The sequence below is a fragment of the Notamacropus eugenii genome, chromosome 1, assembly GCF_028372415.1.
Source record: "Notamacropus eugenii isolate mMacEug1 chromosome 1, mMacEug1.pri_v2, whole genome shotgun sequence".
Taxonomy (NCBI): Eukaryota; Metazoa; Chordata; class Mammalia; order Diprotodontia; family Macropodidae; genus Notamacropus; species Notamacropus eugenii.
The window spans coordinates 308880220-308902797 of NC_092872.1; the positions used below are offsets into that span (position 1 = coordinate 308880220).

Here is a 22578-nt window from a genome sequence, read left to right on the forward strand (position 1 = left end):
AGCACAAAGTAAATGTAGGATGAGCAAATTTGGAATACCCACCCCAAAAATTCATACAGACTATCTGTGCCCAACCTGTGGTAGAGCATTCTGAGCTCGTATTGGTCTGATCAGCCACAGTCAGACACAGTGAAATTTCACTTTATCATGGTGATGTCATTTTGGTCCTCATCGAAAACAAAGGACAACCAACCAATTGATTCTTGATGCCTCATGGAGTCATTATCTTCCACTTTCCCAATTCTAATTTTCAAGGTTTTATTTTCTTCAGTTAGCTTTTTTACTTCCTTTTCCATATGGCCAATTCTACTTTTTTAAGGAGTTAGTTTCCTTAGTGAATTTTGTACATCTATTCCCACTTTTTTGGCTTCCTTTACCAACTTGTTGACTTTTTTTCATTACTCTCTTTCATTTCTCTCATTTCTATTCCCAATTTTTCTTTTCTCTCTCTTATTTGATTTTTAAATTTCATTTTGAACAATTTTAGGAGTTTTTTCTAGCCTGAGACCAATTTGCTTTTTTTTTTTTTTTTTTGAGGCTTCACAAGTACACATTTTGACACTGTTGTCCTCTTCCAAGTTTGTGTTTTGATCTTCCCTGTCACCACTGTAACTTTCTAAGGTCAGGTTCTTTTTTTGTTTTTACTCATTCTTCCAGTTCATTTCATGACTTAAAGGTAGGCTCTGCTTCTGGGGTTGAGAGGGCACTATCACAACCTTCTTGCACCAGAGACCCAAGGCTTGGCCACTTTCTAGCTGTGTCAAGGGACGGAAGCCCCACGGTTGTCTACTGGGCTACTGGCTTACTGTAATTGTTGCTAACCTATGATGGGGATCAGGACCTCCCATTGACTTGCTGGGGCCTGGTGCTAGCTTGCCTGGATGCTGCCTGCACTGGATGATGGTTCCCTTTTACCCAAGTGAGACAGACTTTTCCTGGTGACCTTTTAGGTTATTGTGGAGCTGAATCTTTTTGTTGGTTATGCTGCTCCAGAATTTATTTTGAAGCATTATTCTATAGTTATTTGGAAGTGAATTTGGAAAAGTTCAGACGAGTTCCTGCCATATTCAACCATCTTGGCTCTGACATCCCATAATCATCATTGCTTACAGTTCTAAACATTCCACTATATGCACGTGTCAAAATTTATTTAGCTAGTCACCACACAGTGAGGACCCCCCCCCCCATATTTTTTTTACAATTCTTTACTATCACAAAAGGTGCTACTCTATATTCATGTGAGGACTTTTGTTTTCTTGTATCAGTGGCCTCCTTGAGGCATAAGCCTACTAGTGGAATCTCTCAGCCAAAGAGTATGAACATTTTAGTCACTTTATTTGCATTTCTGAATTATATTCCAATATATTTGTACCGATTCATAGCTTCACCAAAAATGTACGTTTGCCTATTTTTCAACAATTCCTTTATCACTGATTATTCCAAACTTTTTTCTTTTTTTTTTTAGCCAGCATGCAGGGTAAGAGCCAAAAACCACAGAGGTGTTTTAATTCACAGTTTTCTTATTCAAGGTGATTTAAAGCATTGTTCCATGTGACTTTTAATAATTTTCAATTGCCCTTTTGAGAACTGTTTTTTATCCTTTGAACATGTATATATCATCTGTATTTGCTCTTCTTTTGTTAAGAATTTGAAAATGTGATGACTGTTTTCTAATTATTTTTAAATATGACCTTTGTTAGAATATTGTGTAAAGTGTAACTATAAGCCTAATTTCTCCCAGACTTCTTTCTAGCTTACCTAAAATAATTTTCATTTTTGTTTAATTTTTAAAACTGAGCTTGTTCTTTATTTTTTTGTATTTACATGTAAAAAAATTTTAAGCATTCTTTTCTTTTTAATTTAGAGTTCCAAATTCTCTCCCTCCCTCTCCAGGTCACACCCCTCCCCCAAACAGCAAGCAATTTGATATAAGTTACACATGTGGAATCATGAAAAACATATTTGATATTAGTCATATTGTGAAAGAAAACACAAACCAAAAAAAAGTGAAAAATAATATGCTTTGATATCCATTCAAAATCCGTCATTTATCTGGAGATGGATAGCATTTTTCTTCACGAGTGATTTGGAATTGTCTTGGGTGACTGTAGTTTCAGAAATATGTTGTATCTTTCATTGCATTTTCAGCAATAAGTCATTCACAAGCAATCATCATAAAATACTGCTATTACTATGTACAATGTTCTCCTGGTTCTGATCATTTCAATATGCATCAGTTCCTGTAAGTCTTTCCAGAATTTTCTGAAATCATCCTGATCATCTTTATTTATTAGAGCACAATTGCATTCCATTAGTCATATACCACAACTTATTCAGCCATTCCTAAATTGATGGACACCCCCTCCATTTCCAATTCTCTGTCACAACAAAAAGAACTACAATAGAGATTTTTGTACAAAAAGGTCCTGTTCTGTTTTTACAATATTTTGGGGATAAAGACCTAATGGTAGTATTACTGATTCGAAGGATATGTACAACGTAAGAGGTCTTTGTATATAATTTCAAATTGCTCCCCAGAATGGTTGAATAAATTCATAATTCCATGAAGAGTGTATCAATTTTTCCACACTTCCAATATTTATCATTTTCCTTTTCTGTCATATTAGGTAATCTGACAGGTATGACGTGGTACCTCAAAGTTGTCTTAATTGCATTTCTCTAAATAATATTGAATTAGAGCATTTTGTCATTTGACTATAGATACTTTGATTTCTTCTTCTGAAAACTACCTGCTCATATCCTTTGACCATTTATTAATTAGGGAATAACTTGTATTGTTATACATTTGACTTAGTTCTTTATATAATTGAGAAATAAGACCTTTATCAGAGACACTTGATGTAAAAACTTTTTTCCCCAGTTTTCTTCTCTCCTCATCATGGCTACATTGGTTTTGTATGTAGAAAACCTTTTTAATTTAATTTAATCAAAACTACCCATTTTACATCTCACAATGTTTCTTATCTGATTACAAATTATTCTCTTATCTATATACTTGACGGGTAAATTATCTAAATTACTCCAAAGATATTTAAATGATGTCCTAAAACAAATCCTGGAGTGGCAGAACCTACAAAAGGATGGGGTGAAATAATTTTCCAGTGCAAGACAACTTTAAAATTTGGCAAGAAAAGTCTGCTGTACCAGGATGACAGTGGTGCATATGAGACAGCTTAGACCAGGCCCCAGCAAAACAGGACCTGATTTTGGGAGTGAATGAATCACCAGCTACAGCAGCTGCTTCCAGAGCTCTCCGCCCAGAGACAGTAAGAAGATAAAAAAACTGATCAGAAGGACATTTAAGGGGTCTCTTTGCTGGTCCTGCTGACAGGACTCTGTTCCTCTGCCTATACTCAGATGCAGGTCACAGTCCTTGGTGACAGTCCCAGGGAAAGGAGGAGCACTAGGACATCAGAGTTTGTGGCTGCAGTAGAGAAAGAACCTCATCATAGGTTCCAGAGCAGAAAAGAGTGTTTGTGGTCACTCACAGAGCAAAACACAGGCCAGGAGACTGGTAAACTACAGCTCTCCTTAGACTATACCACTTTGGAAATACTGAAAACTTATAGATCCCTAAAAGTATCTCTCTGAAAACAGCTGCACAAAATGCCTGAAGCTTGGGAGAGTGCATTTCTACCTTGGAAGCAGAGTCCCACTCTAGCAAGAGTTAAGTCAAGAAACAGGTTGGGGAAATGAGCAAACAGCAGAAAAAAATTCTGACCATGAAAAGTTACTATAGTGGCAAGGAAGATCAAAACACTCAGAAGCAGACAGCAAAATCAAAATTCCTACATCCAAAGCCTCTAAGAAAAATATAATCTTCTCAGGCCATGGAAGAGCTCAAAAAGGATTCTGAAAATCATGTAAGAGAGGTAGAGGAAAAATTGGGAAGAGAAACGAGAGTGATGCAAGAAAATCATGAAAAAAAGAGTCAACAGCTTTGTAAAAGAGGCAAAAAAAATTGAAGAAAATAACACCATCAAAAACAGAATAGGCCAAATGGTAAAAGACATACAAAAATCCAGTGAAGGGAAGAATGCTTTGAAAAGCAGAAATGGCCAAATGGAAAAAGAAGTCCAAAAGCTCACTAAAAGAAATAATTGCTTAAAAATTAGAACTGAGCAAGTGGAAGCTAATGATTCTATGAGACATCAAGAAACAATAAAACAAAATCAAAAGAATGAAAAATAGAAGAAAATGTGAAATACCTTATTAGGAAAACAACTTACCTGGAAAATAGATCCAGGAGAGAAAATTTTAAAATTATTAGGCTACCTTGAAAGCCATGATAAAAAAAAGAACCTAGACATCATCTTTAAGAAATTATCAAGGAAAATCGCCCTGATTTTCTAGAATCAGAAGGTTAAAAAGAAAATTTTTAAAAGCCACAGATCACCTCCTCAAAAAGATCCCAAAATGAAAACTCCCAGGAAAATTATAGTCAAATTCCAGAGCTCCCAGGTTAAGGAGAAAATATTTCAAGCAGCCAGGAAGAAACAAGTCATGTAACACAGAGCCAAAGTCAGGATAACACAAAATTAGCAGCTGCTACTTTACAGGATTAGAGGGCTTGGAATATGATATTCTGCAGGGCAAAGGAGCAAGGATTAAAGCTAAGAATCAATTACCCAGCAAAATGGAGCATAATCTTTCAGGGGAAAAGACAAATAATTCAATGAAATACACGGCTCTCAAGCATTCCTGATGAAAAACCAGAGCTGAATACAAAATCTGACTTACAAATACAAGATTCAAGAGAAGCATGAAAAGGTAAACAGGAAAGGGACTTAATAAGGTTAAGCTGTTTACATTTCTACATGGGAAAATGATACTTGAAATTCATAAGAACATTCTCATTATTAGGGCAGTAAGGAGTATATATAGACAGAGGCACAAGCGTGAGTTGAATATGATTAGATGCTATCTTTAAAAATAAAATTAAGGGGTGTGAAAGAGGAATGCACTGGGAGAAAAGGAAACAGAGAGGTAGAATGCGGCAAACTATCTCACATTAAAAGAGGTAAGAAAGCTATTATAGTGGAGGGGAAGATAAGGGAGGTAGGGAGGAAAGAATTGGAAGGAGTAACATACACACTCAATTGGGTATAGAAATCTATCTTACCCTATAGGAAAAGAGGAAGGAAAAGAGATGAGAGGGAGGTTGCTCATAGAAGGGAGGGTGAACTGGGGAACACAATAGAAGCAAAACACTTTTGAGGAAGTACAGGGTGAAAGGAGAGAGAGAATAGAATAAATGGGGAGAAATAGAATGGAAAGAAATGTATCTAGCAATCATAACTGCGAAAAAAATTTGAAGCAAGTTTCTCTGATAAATGCCTATCTCTTAAATATATAGAGTAATGAGTCAAATTTATAAAAATAAGAGCCATTCCCCAATTGACAAATGTTATAAAACATATGAAAAGTCAGTTTTCAGATGAAGTAATCAAAGCTATCCACATTCATATGAAAAAATGCTCTAAATCACTATTGATAGGAAAAATGCAAATTAAAACCACCTGTTAGACTGGTTAATAAGACAGAACAAGAGAATGATAAATGTTGGAAAAACACTAGGGGAATGGAATAGTTGATGGAATTGTAAATTTATTCAACCACTATGTAGAGCAATTTGGAACTATGCCAAAATATTCCCAAGGCATTTTTTTCCTGATGGTGAAGAATTGGAAATTGAGGGGAAGCCTATCAATTGGGGTAATGGCTGAACAATTTGTGGTATGACTGTGATGGAATACTATTATGAAATAAGAAATGATGACTTACATGCTCTCAGAAAAACCTGGAGAGACTTACATGAACTGATGCAAAGTGAAATAAGTAGAACCAGGAGAACAATGTACACAGCAACAGCAGTATTGTAAGATGATCAACTATGAAGGACTTAGCTATTCTCAGGAATACAATGATGCAAGACAACTTTGAAGGACTTACCATGAAAAATGCTATCCATCCCCAAAGAAAGAACTGATGGAATCTGAATACATATCTTAGTATACTTTTTTAAATTTTATTTGTCCTGGGTTTTTATTTTGGTCTATGTTTTCTTTTACAACATGAAAATATGGAACTATATTTTACATGATTATTATACATTAATAACACATAAAACTGCATCGAACTCAATTTGTTAAACAAATGTTGAAAATTGTTTTTATATGTAATTGGGGAAAAATAAAATATTAAATTAAAAATAAATAGTAAAAAATGTACTAGATAAAAAAAAAGCTGCATCTGCAAAAGTTTCTCTATCTATTGAGATAATAATACGATTTCCACTAATTTTGTTATTAGGGGGGCGGAGCCAAGATGGCGAAGTAGAAAGACGCACATACACATAGCTCCGAACCCACAAACCACAGAACGGCTAGAGGGGACTAACCCAGGGTGAATTCTGCACCCAGAGATGATGGAATATTGGAGTGAGGGAGATTTCTGTTCCAGAGAGACCTGCAAACCTCTCGCGGGGGGTCCTTCACGCCGTGGACTGGGCGCCGGGACGGGGAGCAGAAGGCAGCCCTGCCGCGGCCACGACACCGTGAGGAAAAGATCCGAGAGGGCTACAGGGACGGGATCTCCAGCGGCCACGCGGGTCCCTCCACCCACAGAGGGACCTGCAAACCTCTCGCAAAGGGTCCGTCGCGCTGCAGACGCGGAGCCCAGCCCGGACCTGCGGCGGCGGCGGTGGCCGCGGCTCCGAGAGATACAGATCGGGGAGGGCTCCAGAGAGGGGATCTCCAGGGCGGCACTAGCCCCCCCACCAACAGGTGACTGACGGGGATAGGTGAGAGAGTGTCTTTGGCGGGTCGAGAGGGGAGTGGGGTGCCTCCATGGCTCGGGCCCCCCCCAGGAGATAGAAGCTGAGAGGTGGCTACAGCCAGGGGCTCCCCAAACGGGCGGGAGCCTGGATCCACTGTGGATGGTCTGTGCATAAACCCCCTGAGGGAACTGAGCCAGAGAGGCGGCCCTGCCCCTGACTACCTGGACTTAATTCTCACACTGAATAACAGCCCTGCCCCCACCAAAAATCCTAAGGCAGGAAGCAGCATTTGAATCTCAGTCCCCAATCGCTGGCTGGGAGGACCAGGAGGCGAGGTGGGTGTGAGGAGAACATTCAGAGGTCAGGTCACTGGTTGGGGAGAATGCCCAGAAAAGGGAAAAGAAATAAAACTATTGAAGGGTACTTTATCGGAGAAAAGACACTTCCTCCCTTTCTTTCTGATGGGGAGGAACAATGCTTGCCATCAGGCAAAGACACAGAAATCGAGGATTCTGCGTCCCAGCCCACCCAATGGGCTCGGGCCATGGAAGAGCTCAAGAGGAATTTTGAAAATCAAGTTAGAGAGGTGGAGGAAAGACTGGGAAGAGAAATGAGAGGGATGAGGGAGAAGCATGAAAAGCAGATCAGCTCCCTGCTAAAGGAGAACCAAAAAAATCTTGAAGAAATTGGCACCCTGAGAACTAGCCTAACTCAGTTGGCAAGGGAGGTGCAAGGGGCCAATGAGGAGAAGAATGCTTTCAAAAGCAGAATTAACCAAATGCAAAAGAAGATTCAAAAGCTCACTGAAGAAAATAGATCTTTCAAAACTGGAATGGTACAGATGGACGCTAAGGACTTTATGAGAAAGACAGATATCTCAGAACATACCGCGCAGATTCGAAAAATGGAAGATAATGTGAAATATCTTATTGGAAAAACAACTGACCTGGAAAATAGAATCAGGAGAGACAATGTAAAAATTCTGGGACTACCTGAAAACCATGATCAAAAGAAGAGCCTAGACATCATCTTCCATGAAATTATCAAGGAAAACTGCCCTGAGATTCTAGAACCAGAAGGCAAAATAAATATTCAAGGAATCTGCAGAACACTGCATGAAAGAGATCCAAAAAGAGAAACTCCCAGGAGCATTGTGGCCAAATTCCAGAATTCCCAGGTGAAAGAGAAAATATTGCAAGCAGCTAGAAAGAAACAATTCAAGTATTGTGGAAATACAATCAGGATAGCACAAGATCTGGCACCCTCTACATTGAGAGATAGAAGGGAATGGAATAGGATATTCCAGAAGTCAAAGGAACTAGGACTGAAGCCAAGAATCACCTACCCAGCAAAACTGAGTATAATACTTCAGGAGAAAAAATGGTCCTTCAATGAAATAGAGGACTTTCAAATTTTCCTGATGAAAAGACCAGAGCTGGAAAGAAAATTTGACTTTCTAACACAAGAATGAAGAGAACCATGAAAAGGTGAACAGCAAAGAGAAGTCATAAGGGACTTACTAAAGTTGAACTGTTTACATTCCTACATGGAAAGACAATATTTGTAACTCTTGAAACATTTCAGTATCTGGGTACTGGGTGGGAGCACACACACACACACACATGCACACACGCACACATACATAGAGACAGAGTGCACAGAGTGAATCGAAGAGGATGGGATCATATCTTAAAAAAAAAAAAATGAAATCAAGCAGTGAGAGAGAAATATTGGGAGGAGAAAGGGAGAAGTGATATGGGGCAAATTATCTCTCATAAAAGAGGCAAGCAAAAGACTTATTAGTGGTTGGATAAAGAGGGGAGGCAAGAGAAAAACATGAGGTCTACTCTCATCACAATCCACTAAAGGAAAGAATATAATGCACACTCATTTTGATAGGAAAACCTATCTCATAATACAGGAGAGTGGGAGACAGGGGCACAAGCAGGGTGGAGGGGAGGATGGAAGGGAGGGCATGGGGAGGAGAATGCAATACGAGGTCGACACTCATGGGGAGGGAAAGGACCATAAGAAAATAGAAGTAATGGGGAACAGGATAGGATGGAGGGAAATATAGTTAGTCCTATACAACACAACTAGTATGGAAATCATTTGCAAAACTAAACAGATATGGCCTATATTGAATTGCCTGTCTTCCAAGGGGAAGGGGTGGAGAGGGAGGGAGCTAAAGAAGTTGGAACTCAAAGTGTTAGGACCAAATGTAATGTTCTTACCACTGGGTAATAAGAAATACAGGTTAAGGGGTCAAGAAAGCTATCTGGCCCTACAGGACAAAAGAGAAGACGGAGACAAGGGCAGGGAGGGAGGATAGAGGAGAGAGCAGATAGGTCACAGGGGCAATTAGAAAGCTTGGGTCTGGGGGGGGGAGGGGAGAAAAGGGGAGAAAATTTGTAACCCAAAAATGTGTGAAAATAAATGTTAAAAGTTAAATTAAAAAAAAAATAAAAAAATGTTGTTATTAACAGAGCCAATTATGCTAATAGTTTTCTTAATATTGAACCAACCCTGGTACAAATTTTTGGTATAAATTCTTGGTATAAATCCCACCTGGTCATAGTATATGATCTTTGTGATATATTGCTTTAATCTCCTTGCAAGCATTTTATTTAAAAATTTTACATCAATATTCATTAGGGAAATTGGCCTATAGTTTTTTTCTTATGACTTGGCTCTTCCTGATTTGGTATCAGCACCCTATTTGTGTTGTGAAAGGAATCTGGTGGGACTTCTTTACCAACTTTTCCAAATAGTTTATATGGTATTGGGATTAATTCTTCTTTAAATGTTTGGTAGAATTCACTTGTGAATCCATGAAGTCTTGGAGATTTCTTTTTACTTAGGGAGGTTATCATTGATGGCCTGTTCAATTTCTTTTTCTTGGATACGGTTATTTAAGGATTCTATTCTAACCTTTTTTGTTAATCTGGGAGGGTTTTCAAGTTAACTGGCATACCCTTGGGCAAAATAGCACCTAATAATTGCTTTAGTTTCATCTTCATTGATGTCAAATTCACCTTTTTCATTTTTCTGATCCTGGCAATTTGGCTTCCTTCTTTCTTTTTTAAAATCAAATTAACCAATGGTTTGTCTTTTTTTTTCCATAAATCCAGCCACTAATTTTATTTAATAGCTTAATGGTTTTCTTACTTGAGATTCTATTAATTTCTCTTGATTTTAAGGATTTCCAGTTTGGTATTTAGCTGGTGATTTTAAATTTATTCTTTTTCAAACTTTCTTTTTAGTTGCATGCCCAATTCATTGATCTGCTCTTTATTTTACTGATGTAAGCATTTACAGATATGAATTTTCCCCCAAGTACTATTTTGGCTTCAACCCATAAATTGTGATATGTTGTTTCATTGTTGTCGTTCTCTTTAATGAAATTATTGATTTTTTTCTTTGATTTGTTCTATGACCCACTCATTATTTAAAATTAGATTATTTAGTTTCCAATTAATTTTAATCTACCTTTTCACTGCCCCCTTATTGAATATAATTCTATTGCATTATAATCTAAAAAGGATGCACTTAATATTTCTCTTTTTCTGAATTTGGTTGTGAGATTTTTATGCTCTAATACATCAATTTTTGTGAAGGTGCCATGTACCACTGAGGGACAGGTATATTCCTTTCTTTCTGAATTTCATGGTAGTTTCCTTACCTGGGAGTTTCCCAGACTAATGGAGACACAGGTCCAGTCCCTCTGCCTATACTAGTCCCTCCACATGTTCTATATTTATGACAAACTTGACTACTAGTGCTAATCTTTCCCTAAAATCTTTCCTGTCTCTATGCATTTGCATAAGTTGTACCCAATATCTGAAGTATACTAAATTATGCTCCTGTTGAAATCCTCCTCTTCTTTCAAGTACACATTGGGTGCCACTAGTTCCATGCAAGCTTCCCTCGTTCCTTTACCTGAAAGAGATTTCTCTTTCTTCAAATTTCTTATCACACTTTGTTTGGATCTCTTCTTAGTCTTTAGCAGTTGTAGCTTGCATCATACTTATTTGTATACTTCTTTTATCCTTCTACATGGAATTATCAACTGCTTGAAGGAAATGACTGCTTTTCATCTTTGTATTCCCAATGTCTAATACAGTATTTTGTGCATACAGAGTATTTAATAAATAATTGCTAAATAATTATTAAATAAATTAAATTATTAAATAATTAAGTCAAAAGTAGAGTTTTGACAATTATTATTTAGGATGTTTCTTTAGTGATGCTAATTTTTTTCTCAGTTTGCTGAGTTACCTTTAAGATCTCCTGGCCATTCTCAATGCCCTCTTCATTCCAGGTGTCAAGTATTTGCTCTGCAGAGCCATATCCCATTCCATCATCAAAGCAGGAAAATAATCGGAAGGTAATTGAACTTGTAATTGCTGAAGAAGTCATGGTGCGTCTCCCACTTTCATCAAAAGACTAGAAAAGAGAAAGAAATTCTGTAGGCTCAGCTGACCTTGTATATTTCACCACTAGAGTAGGCATAGGCTGGTAAAAAGACTGGAATTTATTGATTCCATTTAGATGACCACAACAAGCAAAAGACATGTTGTTCTAAGAAAATATTTCAGCTGAGAAAGAAGTCCTTCTATCCTTTTGATTTACTTCCTCAGAATACTAAGACCAGGAAGCTTACTAAAAAAAACAAAAAACAAAAAAAAAACCTACCTAACAGAAGGTTTTCTAAAGTGAGTAAAGAAGCTTGTCCTAGACCTTCTAATTCAAAGATGATAATAATAAATTAAATAATAGGGTTATTAAAAACAGAAATATCTAAAAACCAATTTTTGTCTTTCCTAACTTTTATCTCACTCCTCAAGATTATTGCCCTTCTATACTAATGACATCATAGTATAAAATAAGGATGTTGCACATAATAGTTGAATTTCTTATCTACCAAAAGAATCACAAGTGGTTTCTGCTAGTGAGGATTGTGGGATCCTTTGGGAATCTGATGACAGTTACTGCACGTACCTTCATGGAAACTCAATGATATCATATATAAGGAGTCAAAAAGTGAGGAAAATGTGAAATATTTCTCAACTCTGTCAAATTATCTGAAGTTGGAAAAATGGCTACTAACAGCAATGAGTAGCAGAATTTATCCCAACTTGTAGCAAATTATTCCCATGCTTCAGCTCAAAGTGTGTAAGCAAATTTTACTATCTATTCTCTTTAAATTAGATTTTTTTCTTGGAGATTCTTATTCCTGATCCTATTTATCACTGACAAATAGTAAAACAGTTTTCTAACTCCACCTCATGGAGAAATAATTTTCTATGTGATCCTTACCTGCAAGGAGAGATGCCTTTTCAACTGTCTATAAGGAGTTGATGCCGCTGTTTTAAGGGATTTTCCATTTTTAAAAAAACCGTAGAAAAAATCTTTCATATTCATTGTATCATCAGACTTAAGATCATGGAAGATATCTTCAAACATCTGGAAAGAAGTTAAGCAGGAATATAAATCATAAAATACTTCTTGGCTCACATAAGAAATTGTAAATAAAAAAATATTTGTCAAATGCCCTGCAAGTCTTATATATACATAAGACCAGGAAGTTTACTAAACTTTTATATATTCATACATACATATATACATACACATACAAGTTTTTTATATTCATACATATACAAGTTTTTTACATATACATACATATATACATATACATACACATACATATATATGTGTATATATATAAAATGTGTGTGTGTGTTTGTTCAGAACAAGCCTGGCAAGCAGATATTTACCATATTACAGATATGTGACAATCTTAAATAGGTTAATATGGTAATCTGAGATGGTACAAAGTACTGGAGTACTGAAGTTTGGAAAAAAGTTACTTTTACTAGTAAGACTTAAAGCTTTCAATTGTCACTGATTGTTATAGAGAACACTCAAACTCAGGCTGATTCTAAATCTTATGCCCTCTCTATGAGAATACCTCTGGGGACTAATGGCTGAGTTCCTTCTCTACCTTCAGGCAGGTAGTACCTCAGCTGAATTTCCAGAGACAAGAGTGATCAGAGAAATTTCCTAAGTATGTTGGAGCCGTATTTGGAAGATTATCTAGGGAGAGGTATTGACCTGAGTTGACTGTTCTGATCCTTTATGCATGGTGGGCAGGGATGAGGAAGAAAAGAGGTATGGTGTTAGAATAAAGAGCTGTGTAGGAGCAGCTAGGTGGCACAGTGGATACAGCACCAGCCCTGGAGTCAGAAGGACCTGAGTTCAAATCCAACCTCAAACATTTGATATTTGCTAGCTTGTGACCCTGGGCAAATCACTTAACCCCAACTGCCTCACCAAAAGAAAAAAAAACAGAATAAATAGCTGTGTGAACCAAAGGTCACAGCGTTAAAAATGAGAAGGAAAGGGATAAGTATGTACATCCCAGTGTCAGTCTGAGGGTTGACTTTATTTCTGTAAGAAAACATTGCTAATATTTAAAATGGAAATAAAAACAAAGAAAACCAGTGACAACCATTGATATTAAAAAAATGCTTGTTGTGGTCAACACAATAAAAGACTTGAATACTGAAGAATACACAAAGGGAATTTTTACTAAAGAAAACCATATTTTCATTCAAGGCTATCCCAAAACCATTGTCAGTAGACATCTAAGAGACTTTGGAAGATACAGCAATCATCTAAGTGTAAAACGTTCACACCAAAAAGGTTTAGGGACTTTTATTTGTACTGTGCCTAGAGGTCTTGACTCCAATGGAGAAATGATGAACTTGGATAAATAAATTGATATACTGAGAGGCAGAATTGTTCCTCAATTACAAAAGCTCCCAAATGAAAGTGGAATATTGTGAAGTGATTTTGAAATACACATCACAAAAGGTTAAGAAACTTATCCAAAACATTTTTTAAAAATCTAATTTGAACATTTATTTTCAATTTTATTTTTTCTTCCTCCCAGCTTCACTTCCCCAATAATGAACAAAAGAAGATGAAAAATAAAAAAACCTCATAACAAATACGTATAATCAAACAAAAAAAATTAACATACAATATATGTCTCATTATTGACTTTAAAGTCCATCACCTCTCTGTCAGGAGGTAAGTAGCATCATTACTAATCTCCTGGTATAAATTATTCATTACACTGAAGGAGTTCTCAAGTTTTCTAAAGTGGTTTTTCTTTAAAATGCAGTTATATAAACTGTTCTCTAAATTCTCCTCAATACTTTCTAAATCACTTCATATAGGTCTTCTTCCTAGTATTCTTGAAAATGGTCCATTTCTTCATTTCATAAAAAAGAATAGCTATAAATATTTTTGTACAAATAGATACTTTTCCTCTTTCTTCAATTTATTCAGAGGGATATGCCTAGTAGCCGTATCATTGAGTTAAAAGGTTTATTTTAGTGATTTTGGAAGGATAGCTACTACCAAATTTTGGTCCAATTAGCTTGTTCAATGATTCATAGCTCTACCAATAAAGCATTAATGTGTCTATTTTCCAGTAGTCTCTAACATTTGTCATTTTCCCCCCCAATCTAATAGGTATAAGATAGTTCCACAGAGTTGTTTTAATACCCTCTTGTCTAATTATTAGCGATATGGAGCATTTTTTATATGCTTATTGAAGCATATGATGCAGTTAAGTGGTACAGTGGATATAGTGCTGGGTCTGGAATCAGAAAAACCTAAGGTCAAATCTGGCATCAGACACTTACTAGCTATGACCTTAGGTGACTTGATTAACGTTTGTTTGCCTCAGTTTCCTCAACTATAAAATGAGACATAATAATAGCATTGACCTCCCAGAGTTGTTGTAAGAATAAAAATGAGATATTTTAAGGCACATAGCATTCAGTGTCTGAATAACACCATAGTAGGTGTTATTTAAAGCCTAGCTTTAATTTCTTCCTTAGAATAGTGTTAAATGGCTCTAAACAAATTCAAGAGCAGCAGAACCCACAAATAGATGGAGTGAAACAAATTTCTAACCCGTGACAACTTGGAAGGTCAGCAGGAAAGATCTGTTACACCAGGGTGAGACAGGAGCATATTCCAGTGCAGGCCTCACAAGCACACTCCAGCAAACCTGGAACATGCCTTGGAATCACTGAATCACTGACAATAGTGATGGTTTTCAAATACCAAAGAAGGTCAGCAGGAAAGGTCTGTTGCACCTGGGTGAGAGTGTCATGCCAGCACAGTCCCAGCCCCAGTAAATCAGGAACATGCTTGGGAGTGACTGAGTCAGCAGTAGCTGCTACTTCCTCTCAACCCACTGACAATAAGGGGGTAGAAGAACTGGTCAGAAGGAGGTTACAGGAGCCTTTTTGCCAGCACTGTTGCTTTTGCCATACTCAGAGTGGGTCACAATTCTGGGTGGGAGTCCCACAGTGAGGGGGAGCACTAGCACAGCAGAGTTTACAGCAGCAGTGGTGGAAAGGAAACCATCCTCACATTTCCAGGGCAGAAAAGAGTGTTTGTGGTCACTCACAGACCGGAGCACAGGCCAGGACAGTAATAACACCTCTCCTTAGATAATATCACCTTGGAAGAACTAAAAACTTACAAGTCCCTAAAAGTATCTCTGAAAATAGCTTCACAAAACCCCGGGAGCTTGGGAAAATACACCCTCCACCCTGGACACAAAGCCCTGCTTTAACAAAGAATTAAAAGTCAACTAATAGGTTGAGGAATTGAGCAAAAACAACAGGAAAAAACTCTGACTATTGGAAGTTACTCTGGTAACAATGAAGATCAAAACGCACTCAGAAGAAGACAGCAAAATCAAAACTCCTACATTCAAAACCTCCAAGAAAAAATATGAATTAGTCTGAGGCCACAGAAGAGCTCAAAAAAGGATTTTGAAAAATCAGGCAAGAGAAGTAGAAGAAAAATTGCGAAGAGAAATGAGAGTGATGTAAGAAAAGCATAAATCAAATCTGGTCTCAGACACTTACAAACTGTGAGACATTAGGCAAGTCACTTTACCTGTATGCCTCAGTTCCTCCTCTATAAAAAGAGTTGGAGAAGGATCTTTGCCAAGAAAACACCAAATGGGGTCATAAAGAGCTGGACACAACTGAAACTACTAAATAATGATGAAATTATCGGAATGAGAACAATTTGTACAATAACATTAAAAAGAAAAACAACTTTGAAAGACTCAAGAACAGATTGATGTAATGATTAATCATGACTCCAGAAGGATACTGTTAAAACATGCTTCCTACCGCTCCACAAGGAAATGATGGACCACAGGTACCAAATAAGTCATAACTTTTTCTGAACATGTATAATATGAGGATTTGTTTGCTTGATTATGTTTATTGATTACAAGGTAGGAAAGTATATAATAATAGTGATGAGAGAGACAAATACAGAAACAGAGAGGGAAAAAGGAGATAGAGAAACAAAGGTAATAGCATCAATGAAGCATTAAAAAAATGCAAAAAAGAACTGAAGACAATATAGATGGAAGAGAAAATGTGCAAGACATCTGTGGAATTATGTAGTGAATTTATTGCATACTTTAGAGAAAAAAGTAGCAATGCTATATTATATATGATGAAGGTTTATAGTGGTACATATAATCCTCCTTTTCTGTTCTTTTCTTATATGTGGAAATATTCATGTTTGTTGGGTTTTTTCAAGTTTAGAAAGTCAAAGAAGAAAATGTTATAAAAACTAAAATTTAAATAATGGAATAGCAGACAGGAGTAGGTTTGTGAAGGGTTTCAAAAGCCGTCTGAACAATCTGTATTTATCCTCCTACATGCAATACTCTAAAGAAGCCATGGAAGTGGCATGAATAACGTGACATGATCAAACTTTTATTTTAGGAAGACTTTTTCGACAGCTATCTCGCAGATGGATTGGAAAATGAAGAGCAAAAGTCAAGAGGCCAATTTGTTTTGTAGTTGCAATATACCAACTGAATGGGAGGGGACAGGAATAAGCATTTTTATAGCACCTACTATGTGCCAAGCACTGTACTAAGAGCTTCACAAATATCTCATTTGAGCCTCACAACAACCTGTGAGGGAGGTGCTATTATTAAACCGATTTTACAGTTGAGGAAACTGAGGCAGAGGTTAAGTGATGCCCAGGGTCACACAGCAAAAAATGTCTGCAGCTAGAACTCAGGTCTTCCTGACTCCTGACTTTCTGACACTTATAGCCATTGTGTGACCTAGTTGATGGGAGATGAGGCCTGGAACTTTAGTGGTGACTAGGAGGATGGTAGTGCCTCAACAGAAATATGAAAGTTTGAAGAGGTAGATTAAGGGAAATGATAGTAAATTTTATATGATAGGTCTTCAAATATAGACAGGAATGATGTCACTAATCAGGCCACCACATTCATAACCTCTCAGCTGGAATATCTCCAGTCTCCTAATTGAGTTGCTAAGTTCTAGTTTATCTTTTATTCCAATGCCTCTAAGTCTTCTCTTAAATATTCCCACTTCTTTCAAATAATCATTATATGGCACAATATCAAAGCTTCACATCCTCATGGCTGTCCTTCTATGGAATCTCTCTAACTTATCGGTATCCTTTCTAAAATGTGATGTCCAAAACTGAATACCATACTCCTAAATAGCCATACCAGGGAAAGTCACGATGAGGCCTAACACCTTTCTAGCCTGGGATAATCTTCTCAATACAATTTTAGCATTTATCTATTTTTATTGATATAATTATACTACTGACTCACAATAAGCTCACATTACACTAAAATTCCTAGATCATGACTTGAAATTTATCCCTGTTACATTGAAATCAGTTCAGTGATCTAGTCTAGAGGTTTTTAAACTAGAGTCTGTGAACTCATTAGTGTTGTTGAATATTTTGATAACTGTATTTCAATATATCTGGTTTCCTTTATGATCTCATGTACCTTGCTTTATGTATTTTTAAAACTCTTTTTCCTGAGGAGTCCATAGATTTCACTGGATTACCAAAGAGTCCAAGAAACAAACAAAAGGTATCCAGTCTGTCAAAAGTCTTCATCTTGGGATATAGCTTTTACCTTCTGGGCTAACAATTGTCCTCCTCCTAGTTTTGTGTCATCTGCAAACTTGGTATTTAACCCAAGATTTTATCATTGGAAAAAAAAAAACATTAAACAGCACAGTGACAAGTATGGATTCCTTTGATGCCTTCCCTTTTTCTTAAAGTTTAAATTTCTGACCTTTTAATGACCAAGAACAGTTTTTATATAACAAAATTCAAAAACTCAAAACTCTCATGAAATAGGTAAGTAAACAGAATTACCCATTTAAATATATGGGTAGATGGTGGTATAAGTAAATATATATTAAGCAATGAGAACTGGTATAGAACCCTTTCCCTAACTCTAAACACAATATCATAATAAATTTCACTTGAACAATAATGATCTTTAGAGGGTAATTGTGATTAAGAATTTGATCCACTGGTTTATCCCATTTGCATTTTGGTAGATCCTAGACTGCTTTTTAAAGTCTGGTTACTTCTCCTAAATAATGTCCCTTAGCAACAACTCAGGGAAGACTTCCAGATGTGTCAAATTAAGACATTATCCTGTGAGAACTATAACTAAAACTCTATTGAAATGGGCTTATTCAAGGTGGTATAAGTGATCATTTTCAGTGAAGGTGTAACACAATGTCACTAAGAAAAGGAAAGAAGCTTTCAGTCTGAATGTTCACGATTATAAAAATATAAGAAGATGCTAACTTCTGAAAACATCAGGTTTTACTCACACCTCAAAGGTAAACAATAACCTTAATAGGATGGCTAATGTTCTTTGTAGATCAATATTAAAATACAAAAATCCATAAAAAAGAAGACTGTTATGAACGTTAGTTGTGGTCTTACTGCACATTCTTAATTAGTCTATTAGTATATTATATTATTAGTCTCTTCTCAAATCGGATTTCAAAATGCATTGTTTTCTAGTTAGTACAAGTCAATGCATTTCTAACAAAGTAATGAAGGCACAACTAGGGCAAGCAGACTTAAATCCATTCAACTACTGGGCTGAAAAAATATTTTGGTTGATTCTTCAGAAGGATTTCTTTTTTTTGATTTTTTAAATTAATATTGGTCTCAGGAAACAGGATAATTTTCCCAGCTGTAAGTCTAATAAGCTCCATGACAAAAGAACCAAGAACTAAGCTTTGTAGCAATGGATGTATGTTAAAGAATTTACTGCATTCTTCATATCAGGCAGAAATTAAACCATTAAAATGCTGGGTAGAATGAATCGATAGTTGGAACTGGTTCTTAAATGTTCATTTTTTCCTCTTTTAAAAAAATTGTTTACTTGATTCTACCAAAACAAAAATACAAAACATAAGGCTGTAAGTAACTACTAGTTGTGTTTAGGCTGGGATAGTGTGATAATACATAAAGTCACAGCAAATACTGTCCACTGCTATTTGCATTTGGCTGGGTTTGGATCTTTCTTGAGGTCACATTCTAGATCATTTTCCTCATCAGCTTCCTCTTCCCCTTTCTCACCAGTAGTCCATTTATCTTTATCATAAACCTCATTATAGTCTTCAATAGCTTCTCTTGTGAAGTATAATACTGATCATGGGATGATTAAGTCATGTAAAAAGTGACCAGTTTTGAAATCTGCAACAAGGATAGCTTATGCATCAGCTAGGTCTCAACTTTCAGGAACTTTGGGGAAGAGAACACAAATTGACGAAACAATCATTGAAAATTTTTCATCACTGTTTGAATTGTCTCATGTCCCTTGTGTATCTGTTTCTTCTTAATAGTTTTCAAAGTGACATTTTTTTTCCAATCTACCTGACACCCTATGTCTATCAAAGGAGAAGGAATCTGAATCATTTGAGTCTGATTGTATATATCTTCATCAGCATCTCATTTGTGAAATATTCTTTTGGGTTTAAAGTGAAATTCTAATGTAAAAATCATAGGCTGGTTCACAACCAATAACTTCACTTTAATATCTTTCAAGTGCTTCCGAATAGGTTCATCATGTTCCTGAACCATATCACTGAGCAAGTCAACATTTTTAAAAATGGTCAAAATTCAGGAATTCTTTTAAAGTCTTTTTTATCTTTTTTTTTCTCTTTTCAAGTTTAACCTTCTCATTTCCTCTGAAACTTCTTCATCATCATCCATTTTCAATTCACACTTAATTGAACTCTTTGGATTCATAAATTGCATTGATGATTTCACTTCTCCTTATCAAAAAGTGGCTGGTGAAGAAAACCATACTTTTTTCTCAAGAGCATGAACTTCTCATAGAACTTGGCTTCTACCTATGTACATTTCACCTGAAGGTTTTTGAGGGCATTCACATGGTTGCTTAATGAATTTCTGGCAAGCAATCAGTGTATCAAGTCAATGTTCCCACATAACTATTGAATCTTTCTTGAAGAACTGAAAGAACTTGAGGATTCTGCATTATCTGAAGAGTGAGCTGATGAGCTGTTTGAATCTTCACTAGTTTCTTCTTTTTCTGCTTCTTCAGCCTCCTCCATATCTTGTTGTTCAAGTTCAGTTTATTTATTTGTTGTCATCCCACTGTGAGAACCACACAGCTAGAGCTGCATGGGCTGTGAATCAGGGTGGTGGCAGCATCTGTGTTTAGGCTGGAAAGTATTTTCATGTTCTACCAATCTAGCAACCTTGTAAATCCAATTCAATTTAAAAAGAATTTATTAAGTGCCTACTACATGGACTGAGTTTTAGGTACTGATGATATAAAGACAAAAATGAAAGAGTTCTTCTCAGTAAAGGGTTACTCTTCTACTGGTAGGTTTTTATACATATATATACATATACATACAGAAAGGCAAATATAAAGCATATATGCAAAGTAAATATAAAGTAATTTTAGAAAGAGGATGGCATTAGCAGCATAGAAGAAATAAGGAGACCATGGTGGCCCTCTTGCTTAGCCTTGAAGGGAGCTAGGGATGCTAAGAAATAGATATGAGGAGGAACCTGCTTAGGGAATAGCATATATAAAGTTATGGAGGTGTGAGACAGATGGTTGTACATGGGAAAACAGAAGTAAACATTTTAGTACCCTAGGAAGCAGGGAAGCTGGATCCTGTAACTTAAACTCATGAAGACCGGTGCTGTCATTATATCTCTTACTTCTTTTGCGTAATCAACGCCCCATTTAGTAAGTTTGTTCATTCACATATTCTTTCAGATTTGGAGCTAGAAGAGAACTTAGAGAAGTCAACCCCTTCATTTTACACATGAAGAAACAGAGGCCCAGAGAGGTTAAGTGACTTGCCCAAGATCATATAAGTACTAAGGGGTAGGATTCAGAACTAATTCCAGGTCCTCTGACTTCAAAGCACTTCAGTGATCTTTTTTCATTGTTCTAAGCTTTCAAATCCAAAGTCCTTCTCCTTGTCAGAGAAAAATAGGGGGGAAGATAAGTATTATTTATGTATTGTCTCCAATATCTGTTAGGATGGCATTAACTCTGAGCAGTATTCTTATTCTTCCTTTTTTCCTCCTCCTTTCCCTGCATCTTCACCATCCCCACAAACCCTACTCCCCATCATCTTTTCATAGCACTTAGTGCAGATCTCTGAATATTTTCTTTACACTGATGTACAGGTAAGTCACCAAATCTCTGAGTTTTGCCTTCCTCATCTATAAAGTGGAAATAATACTTGAAGGTAGTGAAGAAAGCATTGTAAACCACTGTGTTATGAAAACATTCATTGACCAGCAAACTTAAAAAGAAAAAGTAAGATGCATGAAATCAAAAGCTGACTTCCTGAATTTAATCATAATATAATTACCTCCTTGTTGACAGTTTTCAAGTCATATTGTTCACAGACAGACATCAGCTTTTTTTTATTTAAATGACCATCTTGAGTCATCCCCAGATCTTCACAAACTTCATGCAGTTTGTCATCAATCCAGTCTTGAGTAGAAGATCCTCTTTGTGAGGCAGTTAAGTTATCAGGATTCCAAAATCTTAATTGACCTGAAACAAAATGAATAATTGTTTTTTGTTCTAATTAAAGGCTGAATGGACAAATTATTTAACAAAACACTACACAAAGCACATAGAATAATTTTTGCAATCTTAAATGTGTTAATTTTCCCATGATCAGATATAGCCAAGAAATGAAAAAAAAGCTCTGGAATCTGAATATTCAGCAGTTAGAAGCCCTGTATTGTACTTTTAGCAGAATAAATAGAACTCTGGCTTTAGTGGAATCACAAGAGTAGATAAGAATCAAGTTAAGAACTATTTCAAAAATTTTATTAAGCCTTTCTTACCATTTATGTCTGTTAGATTGTCTTTCCAGTGACAGCCACTGTCAGAGTAGTGAGTAAAATAATTCTAAATTAAAACAGTTTCAAATAGGCCAATGTTGTGACTTACATACATAAACCATGTTATATGTGTAGGAATTAAACCAAACTAAACTCCCGGTTAAGGATATGTCGTGATTGAAGATTTAAAATACTATATTCATCCTCTGTTAAAATGTCATGCTGTCTACTTAATAGCTCCACTGCAGGTTAGACATTCCATAAATTAATCATTGGGCATAAGATTATTCCTGGCATAGAACAGAAATAGAAAGAAAACCAATCACCACCTGAAAGAAATCCCAGGAGGAAAACTTACAGGAATATTAAGTCAAGTTTCAAAGCTCCCAGGCTAAGGGGAAAATGGCAACCAGAAAATCAGAGCAGCAGAAAAAAAATTAAATATTGTGGAGCTATAATAAGAATTACACAAGACCTAGCAGCTACTACATTGAAGAACTGTAGGT

General features: G+C 36.3%; 1 protein-coding gene and 1 pseudogene across 5 annotated transcripts in view; both read right to left on the minus strand.

Annotated features, from left to right (window-relative positions):
* The window catches only part of NIN (ninein), a 157595-nt gene that overhangs the window by 74160 nt on the left and 60857 nt on the right, over positions 1-22578 (minus strand). For all 5 annotated transcript variants that reach the window (XR_011971758.1, XM_072629443.1, XM_072629441.1 and 2 more), the window contains 3 exons: positions 21589-21776; positions 12119-12265; positions 11078-11245 (listed from right to left, as the gene is read on the minus strand). Coding sequence is in view for 4 of the 5 variants with exons in the window: in XM_072629443.1 (XP_072485544.1) it covers positions 11078-11245; positions 12119-12265; positions 21589-21776 (503 nt within the window). In the remaining variant the exon portion in view is untranslated. The remainder of the gene's footprint in view (positions 1-11077; positions 11246-12118; positions 12266-21588; positions 21777-22578) is intronic.
* LOC140529362 (nucleosome assembly protein 1-like 1 pseudogene) lies at positions 19143-20301 on the minus strand (annotated as a pseudogene).